The following is a 19,141-nucleotide window of genomic DNA, read 5'->3' on the forward strand; positions in this document are numbered from 1 at the left end:
AACTGCAAAGAGCCTGATTTTTATTCTTTTTTTTTTTTTCCAAAAGCTCACCAAGGGATTGCAGATACTCAAGACAAAATATTCATTGCATACCAGAAAATGCTGCCAGTCTCCTCCTCCACCTCCACACTGCTCACTCAGGGTTTGCTGTGACACCATGGCAAACAACAACAAAAAAAATTACGTAGCTCTTATTTACAATTAATTTTTTTTTTTTTTGTAACAATTGCTTCTGCAGGAAGGGGAGAGGGAGGGGAAAAAAATAAAAAAAAAAAAAAAGAAAAAAGAAAGTAAAACCTCACAACTGCTGAGAACACAAAGGGAATGGGATGGCAGACACTCCCACACTCACACACCGAAGATCTCGGGGCTTTTACACACATTTAAGTCTGGCTTAAGCTGATTTTAGGATCTCCACCCACCCTGCTGCCCTCCCCCCTCCCACAATATACATATAAAAAACCCTGGCCCCTCTGTACAGAGCGTTTGCACACGGGTGCTGCAGCCACACCCAGCTGGGGCTCCCAGGGGACACCCCAGAGCTGGAGCAGGAGAGTTCCAGAGAATCATTCAGCCCAGGTGGGAAATCTGGGATTTCACCCACAGCTCATGAGAATCATTCAGCCCCAGCTGGGAAATCTGGGATTTCACTCACAGCTCATGAGAACACATTCAGCCCCAGGTGGGAAATCTGGGATTTCACCCACAGCCAGGCTGCCTTGGGGAGCTCTCTGAAGGGCACTGCTGCCCCTCCCTGCTCTGATGGGCTCAAAGTAAAACCAAACCCCAAAACTCCTCCTGGACAGCCAGAACAAAGGGTTAGTGTTGCTTCTATTCCAGCACTTGGATTGAAACCTCCAGAAACTCAGGGAAACACTGAGAGCTGAGGAGATGCTGTTTGGTCAGAATTCCAGAATTTCTCATTTCCAGGTACAGATGTGACAGCAACCCCCTCCCAAAGTCACACATCCTAAATCCCACAGTGTCCCTCAAAGCTGCTCCATTTCCTCCCCCCTCCAACAGATGAATGAATTCTCCATCAAATATTAAAACTCCTGGATCAGGTTTTAGCTTTTTAGGAACCGTGTGTTCGACGCTAGGATCTGTTAGAAAAATAAACACTTCACAAAACAAAGGACAAAAAGCAAAGCACCAGTTTTCTACAGCTCCAAAAAGCTTCCAGCATGGTACAGATTCCTTCCCTCCCTCCCTCACCTGGCTGCCTCAGGGGCTCTTGTACCTTTGTGACCATCAGAGGAGGGAGTATTTAAAAAAAAAAATAAAATAAAATAAAAAAAGAGGGAAAAAAAAGGAAAAAAAAGGAATTCCAGATTTGTGGCACTGCCTTGGTGCTGCTGCTTCTCTCCCCTCACTCTCTCTGCCTTGAGGAAATTAAAATAGATTAAAAGCTCCTCAGCTGCCCCATTTTAAGCCCCTCCTACCCCCCTTAACTCAGGTCATTCCCCTGCTGACCCCTGGAACTGCCCCAAACATCTTCAGCACAAATCTCAGCTGGAATTGCAGATTTGATTGATTTTGCCAAGCTCAAGGCAGGATGTTGGCACAAAGCAGAGCTGGATGTGGGGGTGTGGATTCAGGGACAGGATGGAAGTTCTGAGCTGAAATTTTAAGAGCAGGGCTGGGGACTGACTGAATTTTGGAATAAATCCATTTTACCTCTCTGCAAAGCTCCAGAATTACTGTGGGACAGAGAATCTTTTCAAAGGCTCCTGCTCCTCCTCCTGTGGATGAAACTTTCTGCTCCACCAAAATCTCTTCATGCTCCTAAAAAAAAGGCATTTTCCCACCTTTCCTTCCAGATTGTTTAATACTAATTAATTCCAGTGGGCATTTAAAAAGGTGCAAACTGCTGCTGCTGAAAAATGATGTTAAAATAACAATAATCAAAGTAACAAAAATATTCACCTTGACAATTTTCTCCTGCCTGTAAAAATGTGGAATTGCTGTTATTTCTAACAGAGATGGTTAGGGCTTAGTGTTTGCACCAATCAGCAAAACAGGTTTAGAAAAGGTTACAAAATCCTCCAAATGTGGGATTTTTGTACTGTTTGAATTGTGGGAGCTCAGGGAGCATCAGGCAGCCCCAATACTTCAGGAATGAACATGGGAGAAAGAACAGCTTTGTAAAAGAAAGGGCCAAACTTGCCAGGATAAAACAACCCAAAAACAACCAGAAAAATGATGTTTCACAGCCCTAACTTTCCTTAACTATGCTAGTAAAAAAAAAATATATATTTTAGGTGAGACTCACAAAATACACTTCAGAAAACATCCAAGAACCAATCAGCTGGAATTCTCCTTGTACACCTGAATTCCAAAAAAAAAAAAAAAAAAACCAAAACAGAAAAACCCAAGAACCCACTGGAGCTTGTAACAGTCTGGGCTGCAGGGAACAACTCTGGGAATCACAGATTTGCAGAAATGTTTGCTACCCCCCAAATTATTTTTATTTTTAAAATGTGGCTGTTTATTTTCCCCAAATTACCCAGAAGCTGAGGGAATTTCTGCTCTCCCTGAAATCCAGCAGGTGGGAAGAGCTGTGGGAGAGGAGAGGGGATTACATTTTCTTTTTCAAGACTGAGATTTCCCTGCAGCCTGGAGCTGTTCTGAAAAAAAAAAAAAAAAAAAATCAAACCACTTTAAAAAATAAAATTTAAAAAATAGATTTACAATGAAACAACATCATCTTTATTGTAATGGCAACAGCAGTTCCATGAGAGTGAAGAACCTTAGAGAACTTCAATTTTCATAAAGTAAAGAATTTACCAGCCTCAATAAAATCCAGGGCAGGGAATCACACAGGAGGAAAATTCCATTTCCCACCTGAGCTCAGCATCTTCAGCTCCCTACAGGTTCAGGGTCCTGATTATATTTAGTGTGTCACATCTCAGAGCTCTCCAAAATCCCAAACAGGATTCAGAAATCCCAACTCAATCATTAGCTGCCTTAGGTTACCTTTGAGAGGCTGGTTACCAAATGGGTACTGGTGTGACAAAAAATAAAATAAAAACCAGAAGAACAAGAAAGATGCAAAGTTTGTCAGCTGGGAGAGAATGTGAGCAACAGACACAAGCACAGAGGGTTTAAGGAAAAAATAAAACTAAAAATAAAAATGGCAGGTCCAGTTTTCAATGTTTCCACCAACAAACGTGGCAGAAAACTCTGAGGGTGTGAAAATCAAGGTTTGTGGAGTTTAATGAAGTTTAGGAAATTAAAAAAAGAACAAAGAAAGGATCTGGCTGCTTGGGTAAAACCACATTAAAATGCTCTGCCAGGGACATCCTGACTGCAGCTGCTGCCAGCTCCAGAGCCCCACACTGACCCCACAGGGCATCACAGGGGGGGAGCTGATCCTACAGGATGGTGGGAGCTGATCCTACAGGATGGTGGGAGCTGATCCTACAGACCCCACAGGATGGGAGAGGAGCTGATCCTACAGACCCCACAGGATGGTGGGAGCTGATCCTACAGACCCCACAGGATGGTGGGAGCTGATCCTACAGACCCCACAGGATGGGAGAGGAGCTGATCCTACAGACCCCACAGGATGGGAGAGGAGCTGATCCTACAGACCCCACAGGATGGGAGAGGAGCTGATCCTACAGACCCCACAGGATGGGAGAGGAGCTGATCTTACAGACCCCACAGGAGGGGTGGGAGCTGATCCTACAGACCCCACAGGAGGGGTGGGGATTGAGTAAATCCTACAGAAGAGTGGTAGCAGATCCCAGAGGATGGGAGAGGAGTTGATCCCACAGGAGGGGTGATGAGCTGATCCCACAGGCAGGAAGGGATTGAGTGAATTCCACAGGAGGGTTGAGCTGATCCCACGGATCCCAAAGGAGGGGTGGGGAGCTGACCCCACACACAGGATGGGGACCCCACAGGCAGGAGGGGATGAAGTAAATCCCCCAGACCCCAGAGGGAAGGTGAGGGGCTGACCCCACAGACCCCACAGGGAAGGTGAGGGGCTGACCCCACAGACCCCACAGGAAGGTGAGGGGCTGATCCCACAAACCCCACAGGGAAGGTGAGGGGCTGACCCCACAGACCCCACAGGAAGGTGAGGGGCTGACCCCACAGATCCCACAGGGAAGGTGAGGGGCTGACCCCACAGATCCCACAGGGAAGGTGAGGGGCTGACCCCACAGACCCCACAGGAAGGTGAGGGGCTGACCCCACAGATCCCACAGGGAAGGTGAGGGGCTGATCCCACAAACCCCACAGGGAAGGTGAGGGGCTGACCCCACAGACCCCACAGGAAGGTGAGGGGCTGACCCCACAGACCCCACAGGAAGGTGAGGGGCTGACCCCACAGACCCCAGAGGGAAGGTGAGGGGCTGACCCCACAGGAAGGTGAGGGGCTGACCCCACAGACCCCACAGGGAAGGTGAGGGGCTGACCCCACAGACCCCACAGGGAAGGTGAGGGGCTGACCCCACAGACCCCACAGGGAAGGTGAGGGGCTGACCCCACAGACCCCACAGGAAGGTGAGGGGCTGACCCCACAGACCAGGTGAGGAGCTGATCCCACAGACCCCACAGGGAAGGTGAGGGGCTGACCCCACAGACCAGGTGAGGAGCTGACCCCACAGACCCCACAGGAAGGTGAGGGGCTGACCCCACAGATCCCACAGGGAAGGTGAGGGGCTGATCCCACAGACCCCACAGGGAAGGTGAGGGGCTGACCCCACAGGGAAGGTGAGGGGCTGACCCCACAGATCCCACAGGGAAGGTGAGGAGCTGACCCCACAGACCCCACAGGGAAGGTGAGGGGCTGACCCCACAGACCCCACAGGGAAGGTGAGGGGCTGACCCCACAGACCCCACAGGAAGGTGAGGGGCTGACCCCACAGACCCCACAGGGTCTGTGCCAGGCACCCCTGGAGCTCTGCTGGGGGCAGCAGGAGGGAGGGAGGAACAGAAACACTCAAGGCTGACTCATGGGATCTCAGAGCACTGCAGGAACCCTTTGCTCACACCCACAAAAGGACACCCCTCACCCCAAAAGCTGAAAGATTTCATTCTACATTATCCATTAATTTGGGATTTTTTTTTCCTTGGAAAAAACTGTAATAAACATGTTTTCCATGATACCCAATGGAAAGCAGTTTTCAAAGTGATTCTGCAATTTCTCTTCCCTGTTTTGTCCCTCTACAGAAGGAATAAAAGAGTGAATGGATGTGGCAAGGCTGTAGGTTGAATATCTGAATTTTGTCTGGAATGGGCTGCAATTTGCCTACAGCAGAAGAGTTTTCTATCCAGCAGAGACAAAAGATCTCCCATCCTGACTGGAGGGTCTTTTCTAAATCAAAGACACTGGAGCATCTCTTGAGTTTCTTGATTGCTTTCCATGACAAACGTGCCTGAATCCAAGAATCACAGGATCCCTCCCTGTGTTCCATCCTCCTCCACTGGAATTTGACCAACCACATTTCTGCTGAGAGTGAACTCATCTCAAAGTCTGTTAAAGCAGAGGTTCATTATTTTTTTTCCATGTATTCCAAATACAGAATAATAGTTTTAAACAGCTCTTACCAGCACTGGGAAAATCTATTCTACTTAAGGATTTGTAAGTATGGTTTCCACAGATCAGTCTCAAACCTTATTGCTTCACAACTGCAGTATCCCTTGAAAAAAAATAAAATATTGAATGGTCTGTTAATTTGTCTCAAATGGCTTTTCAGATTTGGCAGGGGAGGGAGAACGGAATGGCCAACAGAGAACATTGACTTCAAAATATCACTGTAGAAGGGTTTCCTCTTATTAAAAAAGAATACACTGTATTAAACAGCTGAAAGTAAAGACAGCATTCAAAGCCCATGAGTCAAGCCACAGCCAGAACCGTGTTCTACCCCTAAGTATTGTTTTCTTTTCCTTTTTCTTTTTTTTTTTTCCTCTTTTTTTTTTTAAACAAAGATTTTCCTCAACTGCTGTTTTAATCTTCACCAGAGGGTGCTTCATCTTCAGATCCCTCATCCCCTGACTTTTCTGGTGGAGGGCTGGCTGATTTTTTCTTTTCTGGGGGACTTTCAGGCTCTTCATCCTCTTCTTTGGGGGATGGGGTCTTTTCTTTTGTTGCCTTGGAAGCTGTGGGGCGACCTGCCTTCCCTTTGCCTTTCACTGGGCTGGGGGTCACTGGAAAAAGAAAAACCTTGTAAAACTCAGCAGCAGCAAAGGCAGCAGAACTCACAGGAAATGGCATCTCCAAGTCATTCAGCAGCACTCTGACCATGCCCACAGTGTTTTTAGCACTCCCAATTAGCAAAGCTGAAGTGAAGAGCAATCTAACAAGGTTTAAAAGCTGTTTAATTGTAAGTCCTGGCTAATTGCTGGATGTGACACCAGAAATGGACACACTCTTGTCAAAGCAGAACATACGCTGCTGTTGTAATTTGAAATTTCCTGCAGAAATGCATCCAGTTTTTCCTACCCTGACAGCATCACAAAGTCCCAAACAAAGCCACAAACTGTCAATATTTGGCTGTGAGACACAGAAATCAGAATGCAGCACCTCAGCAGGGAAGGTTTCCCATACTCTGAGTTTCTACCACAGATACCAACTCAACCCCTAAAGGAAGAACTAAAACCAGCTCATTATTCCACACTGCTGCTTTAAATCATTTTGACCCTTCAACATTTTTGTGGGTATCTGTGACCCCAAGATTTCCACTAAGCCTTTTGCAACAAAAAGAAAACCTGGGTTTTATTTAAACTGAGAAACTTTCATTGCACAGACTCACCTGTAGCCTTTAGCCTGGGCTTGGGCATTTTCTTTTCTTTCCTCTCTGGCTTGGATTTCTTGGAGACCTTCTTATTTTTCTTTTTTGAACTGCCATAGTCACTGTCATCATCATCTTCCATGAGGAAGTCTTCATCACTTCCTGAATCTGCTGGAAGCATAAAGAAATTTCAGGTTTTTTTGGGGTGGGGGGAAAAGGAAAAGATCCAGGTGAGATCTGCCAGGTAAATTGTGGACACAGACTCTGAGACCTTGTGGGCTTCCATTTATCTGCTGTGGTACAAAATCTGACTGTACCAATGCCACAGGGACAGCAAGAAGCAGCAAAAAGCATTGAGAACTTTACAACTGTCCTTACAAAGAAAGATCTTTGGAAAAAAAAACACACTCACATCCCTGGGGAAAAAAAAAATCTTAATCTGCAAGGAAAAGGCACTAGGATGAAGTTTCTTATCTCATTTTGGGATCAACAGATCAATCCAGTTGTGGAGACAAGTTTTGTAGGACACAAACACCTTTGCTGTAAACCTGGAACACAAATTCCAGATGTGAAAGCCCAGCTTGGACCGACACACAGTAAAAATGAATTTACTGAGGAGCACAATTGATGTCCTCAGTGTCCCAGCCAAGAAGCAAACCAAAAGGCAAACTGTGTCCCTTTCTGCAGCCCCATGTACTCACTCTCCTGGAACTGTGCCTCATCATCCTCCTGCTCCTCCTCCTCGCTGCCCACATCATCCATCAGCATCTCCCGCTGCTTGGAGGCTGCTTTGGAGGCCGCCTGCCGCTGCTGACGGACGTTTTTGTGATCTTCCTTCTCATCCTCGCTGTCCTCTGCAGCAAAAAGCCCAAACTGGGATCAGCACAGAGCACACAGCTCCTGCCTGGAGGCAGCACGTGGGGAAAACAGGGCAGGGCTCAGGAGGGGCTCAAACACTCACTGAGTTACTGTGAGGAAACTCAACACCTTCCTTACCCACCCAGCAAAGAACCTCTAATATTTTTTCACTACAAAATAACCACTTTTTTTTTTTTTTAATTTTTTTACCTGCAGGCCTTTTCCTGGATTTGGAGGCTGCTCTCTTGTTCTTGTCTGGTTTAGCTTTCTTTCCTTTTTTGCTTTTTTGAGAGCTCTCATAGTCGCTGTCGGCTTTGCCATCGTCGGCTCCTACGTCGTCGTCTTCGCTGCCAAAATCTTCATCTGCAAGGTAAAGGCACCAAGGTGAGGTTTTGTGCATCATTCTGGATAAAAGCTGCAGGGAAGGGATCAACAGATCTATCCACTTGTGACCATCACATACAAAAAAAAACATTATCCCAAACCAGGGTGGGAAGTAACAGCAGAAGAGGCAGCATCCGACTTAAAATAAATCAGAATTATTTCTCTTCTGTGTCAAATCCTCCTTCTGGAACTCTCACAGGTGTGAAGAGACACAATTTAAAGCTACAAAATCAGCACAATGCCATCAGTTACCTGCTGAGTGTGAATCATCTTTCTTAGTCTTCACATCTTTGTCTTCTGAATCCTCACTGCAAATGAGAGAGAGGTAAAGTCTGATGTGTTGGGGTGCAATGCAGGATGTGACCAGAAATGTGAATTCTGTCACCATCTGTTGAAGCTGGGTGGGGTAGTGATTTCCTTATCTCCTGGCACATATTATCTGCTCATGGGCCATCTTTAAACCAGCTGGGCAATCATCTTTATCTTCCCACAGCCCATCCTCCCTCCAGGAGATATCTCCTGTTAATGGCCAGTGAGTCCCAGGGCATGACTGATAAAATTCCATCATCCCACTGGGAGATGCTCCAGCCAGGGGAGGAGCCAAGCCTTTCCTACCCAGATAAAAACTGACATTTGGAACACCAGAGCAGCCTTTGCCACTGGATCCCAGAGGAAAGCCAGACCTTTGCACATCATCCCTGGAGCTTCAGAGGAAACTGCACCTTCTCCAGGAGCACTGCTCCAGCTGAACCACATCTGCCCCTGCAGGAGGATGCAGCCACCATTGAATGGGACTGTGCCAACACCCTGACTGACTGACGGGTGTCAGCTTGGATTCTGACTCTGGCAGGGTTGGGATTGTTCTGTGTAATACTGTATTTCTATTTGAATTTTCCTAGTAAAGAACTCTTATTCCTAATTCCCAGCTCTTTGCCTGAGAGCCCCTTAATTTCAAAATGATAATAATTTAGAGGGAGGTGTTTCCATTCTCCATTTCACAGAGAAGCTCCTGCCTTTACTGGCAGCCACCTGTCCTTCCATCCCTGCCATGCTGCACTCCTGACACCATTTCACACAAACCCCAGTGTCCCAGCCCTGAGCTCCCAACCTCACTGCAATTCCAATCTCTTGGAAGGTGCTGCTCCCCACATACACTCAGAAATGATCCCAAAACTGTTTTATTTTATTTTTTTTACCTGTCCTCCTGAGAGTTCTTGCCAGATCTCCTCTTGTTTTTGGCCTCTCGGGGAGACGAACGGATTTTCTTGGATGGGGGACCCGAATCTCTTCCATAATCATCATCTGGGCAGGACAAAAAGGGTTGGAATCAAACTCATCCCCAGCCAACTGCTCTCCTCAAACTGATCATGTCATGCACATCAAAAAGAAAAATATCACAAAGCTTCAAAAAAACTCTGGTGGAAGCAAAGTCCTGGTTTAAAGCTGATTTTACCATTTCTGGACAGTCAAATCTCACCCAGGGAAGCACAACCAACCTCACAAGGGGACACAGGATCCCATTTTACACTTAGTTATTATATAAACCTATTAAAAATTCACATCCAGATGTACTTCTACATGATTTTAACAGCACACACAGTTTACTGTCCTGACATTAAATAGGAGTTTGCAGCAGAACTCCTTACAACTCTCACACAACACCTTATTTCATTAATAAAAGCATTATAATTAAGAATTATGCATATTTGTCTCATTTTAATTATCAGTGCAACCTTAGCATTGAGTTTATTTTCCAAGAACTCAAAACATTACAGAAATATTTTGTTAATTCTCACAGATTATATTTTTTTTTTATAAATGGGATCCAGAATTATATAGCATCAGAGATTCCATTTTTTCAAATGTGATCCAGCAATAAATATTTTGTTAATTCATAAATTCTATTTTTTTTTTTTTTTTAGCTGCAATCCCCCCCAAAATTCCTGATTATCTGGGCTCAACTGGAGCCATAAAATAAATAGAAAACATCTTTTCCTGTGGGGAAAAAAAAAAAAAGTGGCATCAAGGAGCCTCTGCCCCAGAACATAACATAGAGCAAGGAAGGAATTGCTGCCAACAGCCTCAAGGCACTACAACAATACCAGCATTAAATAGGAAGATTTCTATCACCATTGTTTGTGTAATACAAAACATATGAGAACCATCATATTTTCAAATACTTATTAACAGTTCAGGCTGTGAAGAACAGAAACTCCTTGGAACTGGAGTTGAAGATGGGATTAGAAGCAGAATAATTAATATACATGGTAATAAGGAGGAGATTAAGAAAAAAAAAAAATCATTTACCAGCATCATCTGATTCCTGAAACTGGGAGTAATCGACCACCTTCCTGTTCCTGTTAAAGAGCAGGAGAAAAAATTAGGAATTCATCATTTCAGAGCTACAAAAGCTTTAAGTGCCACATCCTTGCTTCCAGTGCTGCATTTGTAGCCTAAAAACATCCCAAGAAAACTCTGATCATTCAGCCACCCCCTGATCTGCAGCTAGAAGTGAACACAAAGTACATTAAATATATTTATGTATATTTAAGTATATTAAAGCACAAATAGCATTGTCCTGAGGAGGTTTTAGAACAATCTGAATGTTCATTTTGATAAATACACAAAGATTATGAATCAAACATTTCTAAAACTGCTTCTTTTGGAATTTCTGTTTCTCACCTGCTGTCACACCTTCTCCTCCAATTTTTATTTTCCCCACATGACCCCTGTTTTTAAAAGTATTTTAAGTTTTCACTTGGGGATTCCAGGAGCTTTATGAATGAGTTACACTGATCTGGAATTCAACAAAATCAAATCCAAATTCCAGAATGGAATTGTTGGTTGTTTTATCAGCACCTTGTCAATCAAATCCCAACTGTTTTATTGACAAGATAACTGCTCTATAAAACACTGACCAGAGGGAATCACTAATTAATCAAACTCAATTAAATTTCAGCTGGTTAATGCCTCAAGAACACCTCACCACAGCCTGCCAGGGGCTGGAAACAGAGAGATTCTCACACTGGAATTTTTCCTTCTGGCCCAAAGCCAGGCATGAATCTGATTTTGCAGCAATCACCACGTGAGTTCTACAGCTGCAAAACTCCATCCAGCCCTTCCCTTCCTCCTGCTCCAGCACAACTCACACTGCTGGAATTGGCAGTTCATTAATTATCATGCATTAATTGCTGATAAAGACTGATCCAGCTGAAATCAAGTTTAAGTTGTTCTCCTGTACAAACATCTCCAATTCAAGGCTTACAGAAGGATGCAGGAGCAAAATTGTTTTTATTTCAACCCAAACCTCTTAAAGAAATGAAAAACCCAGAAAATGAAATCAATCCCTCAAAAAAACACCCCAAAGATATTAAAAAGGCAAATGAAAGGAAGACAAAATTAGTACTGGTAAATGAAATTTAAGCTGCTCTCCTGAATGAGCACCTTTAATTCATGGCTTACAGAAACAAGTAGGAGCAAAATTATTTTATTTCAACCCAAACCTCTTCAAAAAACACCCTAAAATACTGAAAAGGAGTTGGAAGGAAGATGATTTGTACAGGTTGAACCCCATGCAAGCTCTGGAGCACGTGGGAGTGGAACAAAGTACAACAGTGACCTGCACTGGGCCCTCCCTCCCAGTCTGAGTGTGCTAAAATACCAGTTTAGGGACACAATTATGGGCAATTTCTGATTTACATTGCTATTCCAACAAGGAGCCTTCCTGAAGGTTGCCTCCTAACCCATCTCATTGAATTTACAATTAAGTTATTAAATAAGAAATCTGATTTTATGTATCAATTATTGGGTTTTTTCCTGTGAAAGCAGAAATGGGGTGAAAAAAGCAGAATTTCCACATATAAACACTTCCAGACATCACTGAGCTACCAAACAAGATGGAAATGGCAGTTTTGTTTTTCCACCTTGCTTCCTTCAGAAATTAAATCAGGTGCTGGAAATGTGACAGCATCAACAAAAACTGTCCCTGTGAAAAACATCCTTTAACAAAACCACTGTCCCTATAGAAAATATCCCTTAACAAAACCACTGTCCCTATAGAAAATATCCTTTAACAAAACCACTGTCCCTATGGAAAACATCCCTTAACAAAACCACTGTCCCTATGGAAAATATCCTTTAATAAAACCACTGTCCCTATGGAAAACATCCTTTAACAAAACCACTGTCCCTATGGAAAACATCCTTTAACAAAACCACTGTCCCTATGGAAAATACCACTGTCCCTATGGAAAACATCCTTTAACAAAACCACTGTCCCTATAGAAAACATCCTTTAACAAAACCACTGTCCCTATGGAAAACATCCTTTAATAAAACCACTGTCCCTATGGAAAACATCCTTTAACAAAAAACCACTGTCCCTATAGAAAACATCCTTTAACAAAACCACTGTCCCTATAGAAAACATCCTTTAATAAAACCACTGTCCTTATGGAAAACATCCTTTAACAAAACCACTGTCCCTATGGAAAACATCCTTTAACAAAACCACTGTCCCTATGGAAAATATCCTTTAATAAAACCACTGTCCCTATGGAAAACATCCTTTAACAAAACCACTGTCCCTATAGAAAATATCCTTTAACAAAACCAATGTCCCTATGGAAAACCTCCTTTAACAAAACCAATGTCCTTATGGAAAATATCCTTTCCCCAAGCACCATCCCCTGATTTTTCAGCCAGGGATTAAACCCTGCTCAGTTTTCCCCACAAGATGAGCAGAAAGTGAAATTTGGATTAAAAAAAATAAATGAAAAATCATTGTTTCAAAATGATTTTTGAATCATTTCAGAAGTGCAGCAGTTCCCTTGCATTATCTTATCTTGCAGGACACGAGGGTGAAGTGAAGCAGGAATCTCTGCACTGATATCACTGAAAAGAAAAATTGAAAATGTTCAGCAGAGCTCAGAGGGACAGGAAGAACCTCACTCCAAACTCATCACTCACCTCTTTTAGCCCAGGCAGGTTTTATTTAGAACTCTGTGCAGTAACAACTCAGTGTTTACTACACTGAGGTGATAAAAACCTTGTGGATCACTGAGTGAAAAAGGAGCTGCTGGTGGCAGTCAAGAGCCTCTCTCTTTATTTATAAAAATAAACTCTGTTCAATCCACTTAGGCTGAGCATAAAAAGACAGCTGGGATGGGTCTGGTTTAAAATATAAACTGGAATTGGAAGGAAACTTCCTGATTCAGATTAACCAAAGTGTGCAGGTAAAAAGCTCAGAGAGGTTTCACAAGTTTTTAATAACATTTTTAATAACAAGTTTTTATTAACAGCTGTCAGTCAAATATTTTTGGAATAAACAGTAACTTATGAACATGTTAGGATGGAAGCACTCAGGAAAGGCATTCTCCAGTTATTTATAATAATAACAACAATAATAAAATAATAATATAATATATAATAGCTATAATATATAATAACTACAGCTCAGCAATGCACAGAAATTCTTGCAACCTGCTCTTGATGCCTGCCAAAGTGCAATTTTAGAATTAAGAAAATCAACATAAACATGGCAAAGGATTACAATACCCATAAAACAGAAAGGATTTCATTCTCAACACCTCCAATTTAGTCCCTAAAACCTTTAAAAGGTTTTAAACCAACCCTGAAGCCTTTAAACCAACATCAGCACAGCCCTATAATCAGGTAAAAAAGTTTGGGTTTTTTTAAAGGGAATAAACAGATTACCAGGTATTTGTACAGGCATTAAAACCCACAGATTAAATCAACATTAAAAAAAAACAAAACCCCACAACATATAATAATATAATATAATAATATCCTGAAAAGCAGGGCTAAAAAACAAGCAATGCTCAGGTCAAATGAAAACCACCTACCCTCAACCCAAGAGAGCAAAGGCAAGCAGATTAAATAGTTATTAAGATTTTTGTAGGGTTTTTTCACTTTATTTAACCAATCTAAGCAAAACCTCAGCATTTGTGAGCAAAGCTCCAGCCCCTCCTGGCCCCAGCACTCAGGTTTCACTTTCAGTTAGAAGTGTCCCCTCCCAGGCCAACATTATCAATAATTATTGTTATTTAAAGCACTTCTTGGTGCCTTTTTTATAGAAAATACAAATTCCAGCCAGAAGTGTTTCCTGCAGGCACTTTCAGAGCTGTGCAAAGCAAATCTGCAGGGCTGGATTTGGGTTTTCCATGAAGATTGATTTTCAATCCTCACCAGAAGGTGGCACAGGGACAGTCAGGGACACAAACCACCTCCCTCCTCTGGGTAAATTTGGGTAAAAATTGGACTCAGGACTCACAGAGTCAGAGTTTGTGTCTGCTCATGGCACCTGCAGCATTTTCAGGGACCCACAGCACTTGGAGCTCCATAAAACTCCAATTCAATGATTTCTGCAGCAATAATTCAAGCAGTTTTGTGCTTGTTCTCTATCTGACTCTAATTATAATTGAGATTTTACTACAGAAATGATGCAGAGCAGGAGAACCAAACCCAAATTCCCAGCTCACTCCCCCACTCAGGTATTCTGAATTTTCTTTTCACCTTCTCCCTTCAGACTAAAAGAGAGAAGGAATCATCTTTTTACTCATCTGTCTCTGGACCACACAGCATCACTCAATTTTATTTAGTGTTAATCCCATGGAAGTTTTTTCCACAATCACAATATTTCTACTTTACATTACCCAGTGACAACACTGGCAACAAGTTGCATTTAATAGACTTTTTTTTTTTTTTTTTTTTTTTACATATAATAGATATATATTTTTCCTGCAAGTAAAATTTCACTCTTCCATTGCTGGGGTTCAAAAAAAATAAAAAAAAAAAAAAAAGTAATGCCTTGAAGCACTGAAATAAATCCATAACTGGCCTTAAGCTTAAAATGAATGACCAAAAAACAGTGAGAAAAAAAACAGAAAGCTGCACCAGAAGTCAAAATTCTGATTTGAATGTTGTATATATATTTAAAAAATAGTGGCTAAAAGTATTTTATTGCATTTTATCCCCATAAGCAGCCCCAGCTCTGTCTGCAGAATGTCAGGAGAGTTTCACAAGAGATGCAGAAGTTCAGGAATCTCAGGTTCCTTTTGTTTTTCCTCCTTGCCTTTTTCTAAGCCCATCATTATGCACCCAGGAAAGATGGAATTGTGCAGGAGTGCCAGGCACTGTAAATACCAGGACTTTATTACCACTTAATTTTAAATAACTGACTTTAACAACCACACTCGGCCTCAGGTCAATTCTCTCAACAAGTGGAATAAAAACTTGGGCTACAGGATGGATTTTATGAAGTTCACTGCCTTAGGTGCACACAAATTCACTAAAAATCAGCAGGCATCACCAATTAATGCAAAGAACAGTGACCAGAGGAAAACTTTCCCACCACTAAATCTCACTCTGATGAAGAACCTTTCACCAGGCTTCCATTTTACCAAAAAATCAGCTTAGACAGGCAGAAAAAACTTCATTGCAGCATTAATTTATTAATGGATTTCAATGTATTGGCAGAGTTCTCTAGTTAGCAGAGGAATAATGCAGCAGGCACTGAATATTTACCTTTGTTTTTTTCCCCTGGAAGGGTTATTAAATCCAGGGAGATAAGGGACTGCTGCATTTATCCTGCATTTATACCTGCTGGACTTTGCTGCTTCACTTTCCTGCTGAGGGTGAGAGCAGGCAGAGCACTCACAGCACTGCAGGACTGGGCACAGGTGGTTTATTGTAATTAAATTTTTTTAAATCCTTGAAAAAATACTCAGCTCCAGCAAGCTCAGAGGCTCTGCTTTTAAAGACAGCACCTTTTCCTTACCTGGAGCAAATCTCCAGAGCTGGCAGGGGAGTGACCAACACTGAAGTGTCCCCTCCAGCAGCAGAGTCACATCAGCAATAATTTGGGAAGCTCACCCATCACTGAGCCACTCCCCTACCATTATATTTATATTTTAAATTCTGCATATAAAAGGTATTACTTAAATACAAATGCTGTCATCTGTAAATGTACAGATGTATCATAGGCACAATTAATTTGTACTTTTTAGTTCAAAATAGCCAACACCCACACCCCCCAATCAGGCTCACTCTGGGAATAAAACTACAGCCAGTTACTTGAGAATGGAGAAATTCCAAAGCATTGGAAGCACACCCTGGGAAACCTCACATCTCTGCTATAAAAACAACTTAAATCACGAGCTCATTCTTCTGCCACTTCCTTGGTAAAGGGACAACTCGAGACACGAGGGAATCACAGAATATCCTGAGCTGGAAAGGACTCACAAGCAGCATCCAAGTGCAGCTCCTGGCCTTGCACAGACACCCCAAAAAAATCCCAGAGACGCCCCAAAAATCCCACTCTGGGAGTGTTCCCGGAGCTGTGGCAGCCTCAGGCTGTGCCCATTCCCTGGGCAGTGCTCTAACCCCCTCTGGGGGAGAAAAGCCTTCCCTGAGCAGCCAGCCCTGCCCTTCCCTCGGGCACCGCAAATCCTCAAAGCCACCGGCGCTGCAGCGAGCCCGGCGCTCCCAAACCCACCTGGGGACCAGCGAAAGGCAGAGCAGAAAGGGCCGAGAGGAGGAGGGAAAGGGAAGGCGAAGGGCCGAGAGGAGGGAAAGGCGAAAACGCGGCGAGAGGAAGCAAAGGGAAGGCAAAGCGGCGAGAGGAGGGAAAGGGAAGGCGAAGCACTAGAGGAGGGAAAGGGAAAGGGAAGGCGAAGCGGCTCCGGAGCGCAGGAAGGCGCAGCCGGGCGGAGCGGCGCTGGCGGCGAGGGGGCGGCTCCCGGCGGCTCCTCCTCCCCGCGTGGTTCCCCACGCTCAGCCCCCGTGCCCCGGACCCCGGCCCACGGCCCCGGCCCCCTCCCCCGGCCGCCCCGGCCCCGCCGAGCGCTGCGCCCCGCCAGGGGGAGGCCGCGGATGGCGGCGCCCGCCCTGCGCCAAGTGGGTCACGGCGCGACGGAGCAAAAAAAATTCCCGTTTTCCTCACCCCCCCCACCCCCCGTTAGAAAATGTGGGGCAGCGCCGCAGGGCCGGCCCGCCGTGTGAAATGCGGTGTTTATCGCCGTGCCCGCGGCAAGTTAGCGCGGGGGAAACAAGGGGAAATAGAGGAGAAATGCGCACGGCCTGAGCGCGGCCTGCGCTGCGCGGGGCCGGCCCGGCAGCGGCGGCGGCGGCGGGACTCACCTGACGGGCCGCGACATCTCGGCCGCGGTTGGGGCCGGCCGGGGCCGGGCGAGCAGCGAACGGGGACCGGGCTGAGGCCGCCGGGGCCGCTGAGGCCGCCCGCAGCGAGCGGGAGCGCTGGGCCCAGCGCCTCAGGCCGCGCCTGCGGAGCCGCCGCTCCCCCGTCAGGCGCCGCCGCCGCCCCCGGTGCCGCTCCCCGATCCCGATCCCGGCCGCGATCCCGGTGTCGCTCCCTGATCCCGGTCGCGGTGCCGGTGTCGGTGCCGGTCCCGCTGCCGCCGCTCCCCCCCGCAAAATGGTCGCGCTCGCCCCGCCGAGAGGATGCGAGCGGGGGGGCGGTGCCGCCGACCCCGCTGGCCGCGCCCCCTTCGGCCGCCGATTGGTCGGAGCCCGCGCGAGCCCGCGCCCCATTGGCTCGTTCGAACCATCACGGCGCGCAGGCCCCGCCCACTGTCCCCGCGGGGAGGGCGGGCAGCGCGGCCCGCACGCGGCACGGCCGCGGCGGCAGATTCGCCACGGGCTCCGGGCAGCGCCGCCGCTCCGCCGCGGCCCGGCCCGCCCGTCCCGCCGCGCCCGCCGCCTCCCTCCGCCACCGGCACCACGTTGGAATTTTCCCCCGTTTCTCCGGGAATTTTCCGGGGCGCTGCGAGGCCTCGAGGCCCGAGCCGCAGATTCGCCGCGCGGGCCCGGCGCGCTTTTGGAGGGAAAACGCGGCCGCGGGCGCGGGTTCGGTGACATTCATTTTTATTAACGAGAAATGAAAAAAAATCGGTCCCGCCTGCAGATTTTGACAACAGCACCGATGTCACCACCTCCAGTTCCCCCTGTGCAGTCAGCACACACCATTTTTACCCAGTCCCGTGAAAATTTTGGATTTTTTTGCACCTTAAACTCCCCAGAAATCTCAAAAATCCTCATTTTGGTTAGAAAAGGGGATGCATTAATCACGGAAAAATTAAAATATTTCAGTCATTAAAATGGCAGCTTCTCACTTTTGCTCTGCATTTTGGTCTTTGGAGGTTCATCCCACCATTTCAGTAAAAAAATCATTTTAATCCTATTTTTATACATTTGGATGACACAAATATGGTCAGATTTATGGGAATAATCCAAATTTTGGGATAATTTGCGTTTATTTCATGCCCTGCACGAGCTTTATTCCTTTGGAATCCTCAGGAAAATCCGGCTGACGGTGGAATAAAAAAACCCAAAATTCAAAATATGAATTAGGGAGCCCCGAGGGGGAAATGCAGAAACCACATCAAGGAATTCTGGGCTGGAAATTTTGGATTAAACCCCCCTGGGGCTGCCCCAGCTCCTCATGGTTTTCTAGCCCAATAAAAACAAAATAATTGAGGATATTTCAGCAGAGTTCATTTGGTTTTTCTTTGAGTTTTTGGGATTTTTTTTTCTACTTTTTAATTTTTTTTGTCTGCTTTTCTTTTTTTTTTGTTGTTTTTTTGGGTGTATTTGGGATTTATTTGGCTTTTCCCGCCCCTCTTTTATTTTGTTTCAAGGGGTTTTTTTCGTGTGTGTATTTGAGATTTTTTGGCCTTTTTTCCTTTTTTTATTTTGTTTTGGGGAGTTTTGGTTGTGTATTTGTGATTTTTTTTCTCTTCTTTAAATTCTTTTTCTGTTGCTTTGTTTCACTTGGGTTTTTTGGGCGTGTATTTGGGATTTTTTTTTCTTTTAAAATTTTTGTTTTATTTTGCTTGGATTTTTTGGGTGTGTATTTGGAATTTTTTTTTTTTTTTAAATTTTTGTTTTATTTCGCTTGGATTTTTTGGGTGTGTAGTTGGAATTTTTTTTTGCTTTTAAAATTTTCTTTTTTTTTATTTTGCTTGGGATTTTTGGGCGTGTATTTGGGATTTTTTTTCTTTTAAAATTTTCCTTTGTTTTATTTTGCTTGGGATTTTTGGGTGTGTATTTGGAATTTTTTTTTTCTTTTAAAATTTTTGTTTCATATTGTTTGGATTTTTTGGGTGTGTATTTGGGAT

General features: G+C 44.8%; 1 protein-coding gene and 1 long non-coding RNA gene across 3 annotated transcripts; one reads left to right on the forward strand and one right to left on the reverse strand.

The window, feature by feature from the left end:
- Positions 1–4,539: 4,539 nt before the first annotated feature.
- Positions 4,540–5,354, forward strand: LOC130263656 (uncharacterized). Its single transcript, XR_008842364.1, has 3 exons — positions 4,540–4,571; positions 4,630–4,722; positions 4,825–5,354. It is a non-coding gene; the product is annotated as an uncharacterized LOC130263656 (long non-coding RNA).
- A 597-nt stretch (positions 5,355–5,951) lies between these two features.
- On the reverse strand, positions 5,952–17,489 carry NUCKS1 (nuclear casein kinase and cyclin dependent kinase substrate 1). 2 transcript variants are annotated; one of them, XM_056511324.1, is made up of 8 exons: positions 17,145–17,489; positions 10,293–10,342; positions 9,182–9,287; positions 8,238–8,293; positions 7,812–7,964; positions 7,445–7,597; positions 6,765–6,914; positions 5,952–6,159 (listed from the first exon to the last, which is right to left on the reverse strand). In XM_056511324.1, exons 1-8 carry the CDS (start codon positions 17,159–17,161, stop codon positions 5,960–5,962), a joined length of 885 nt encoding a protein of 294 aa, XP_056367299.1. In that variant the 5' UTR covers positions 17,162–17,489; the 3' UTR covers positions 5,952–5,959. The 2 variants fall into 2 exon arrangements, with proteins under 2 accessions (XP_056367299.1, XP_056367300.1); XM_056511325.1 differs by having other exon boundaries at positions 6,765–6,911; positions 17,145–17,468.
- Positions 17,490–19,141: the final 1,652 nt, after the last annotated feature.

This window comes from Oenanthe melanoleuca, chromosome 26 (genome assembly GCF_029582105.1).
Source record: "Oenanthe melanoleuca isolate GR-GAL-2019-014 chromosome 26, OMel1.0, whole genome shotgun sequence".
NCBI lineage: Eukaryota > Metazoa > Chordata > Aves > Passeriformes > Muscicapidae > Oenanthe > Oenanthe melanoleuca.

Coding starts and splice junctions, on each gene's coding strand:
- NUCKS1 (XM_056511324.1), bottom strand. Junction 9,288..10,292: donor TCAGGAATCAGATGATGCTG/GTAAATGATTTT, acceptor TGTCCTGCCCAG/ATGATGATTATGGAAGAGAT. Junction 8,294..9,181: donor AAGAACTCTCAGGAGGACAG/GTAAAAAAAATA, acceptor TCTCATTTGCAG/TGAGGATTCAGAAGACAAAG.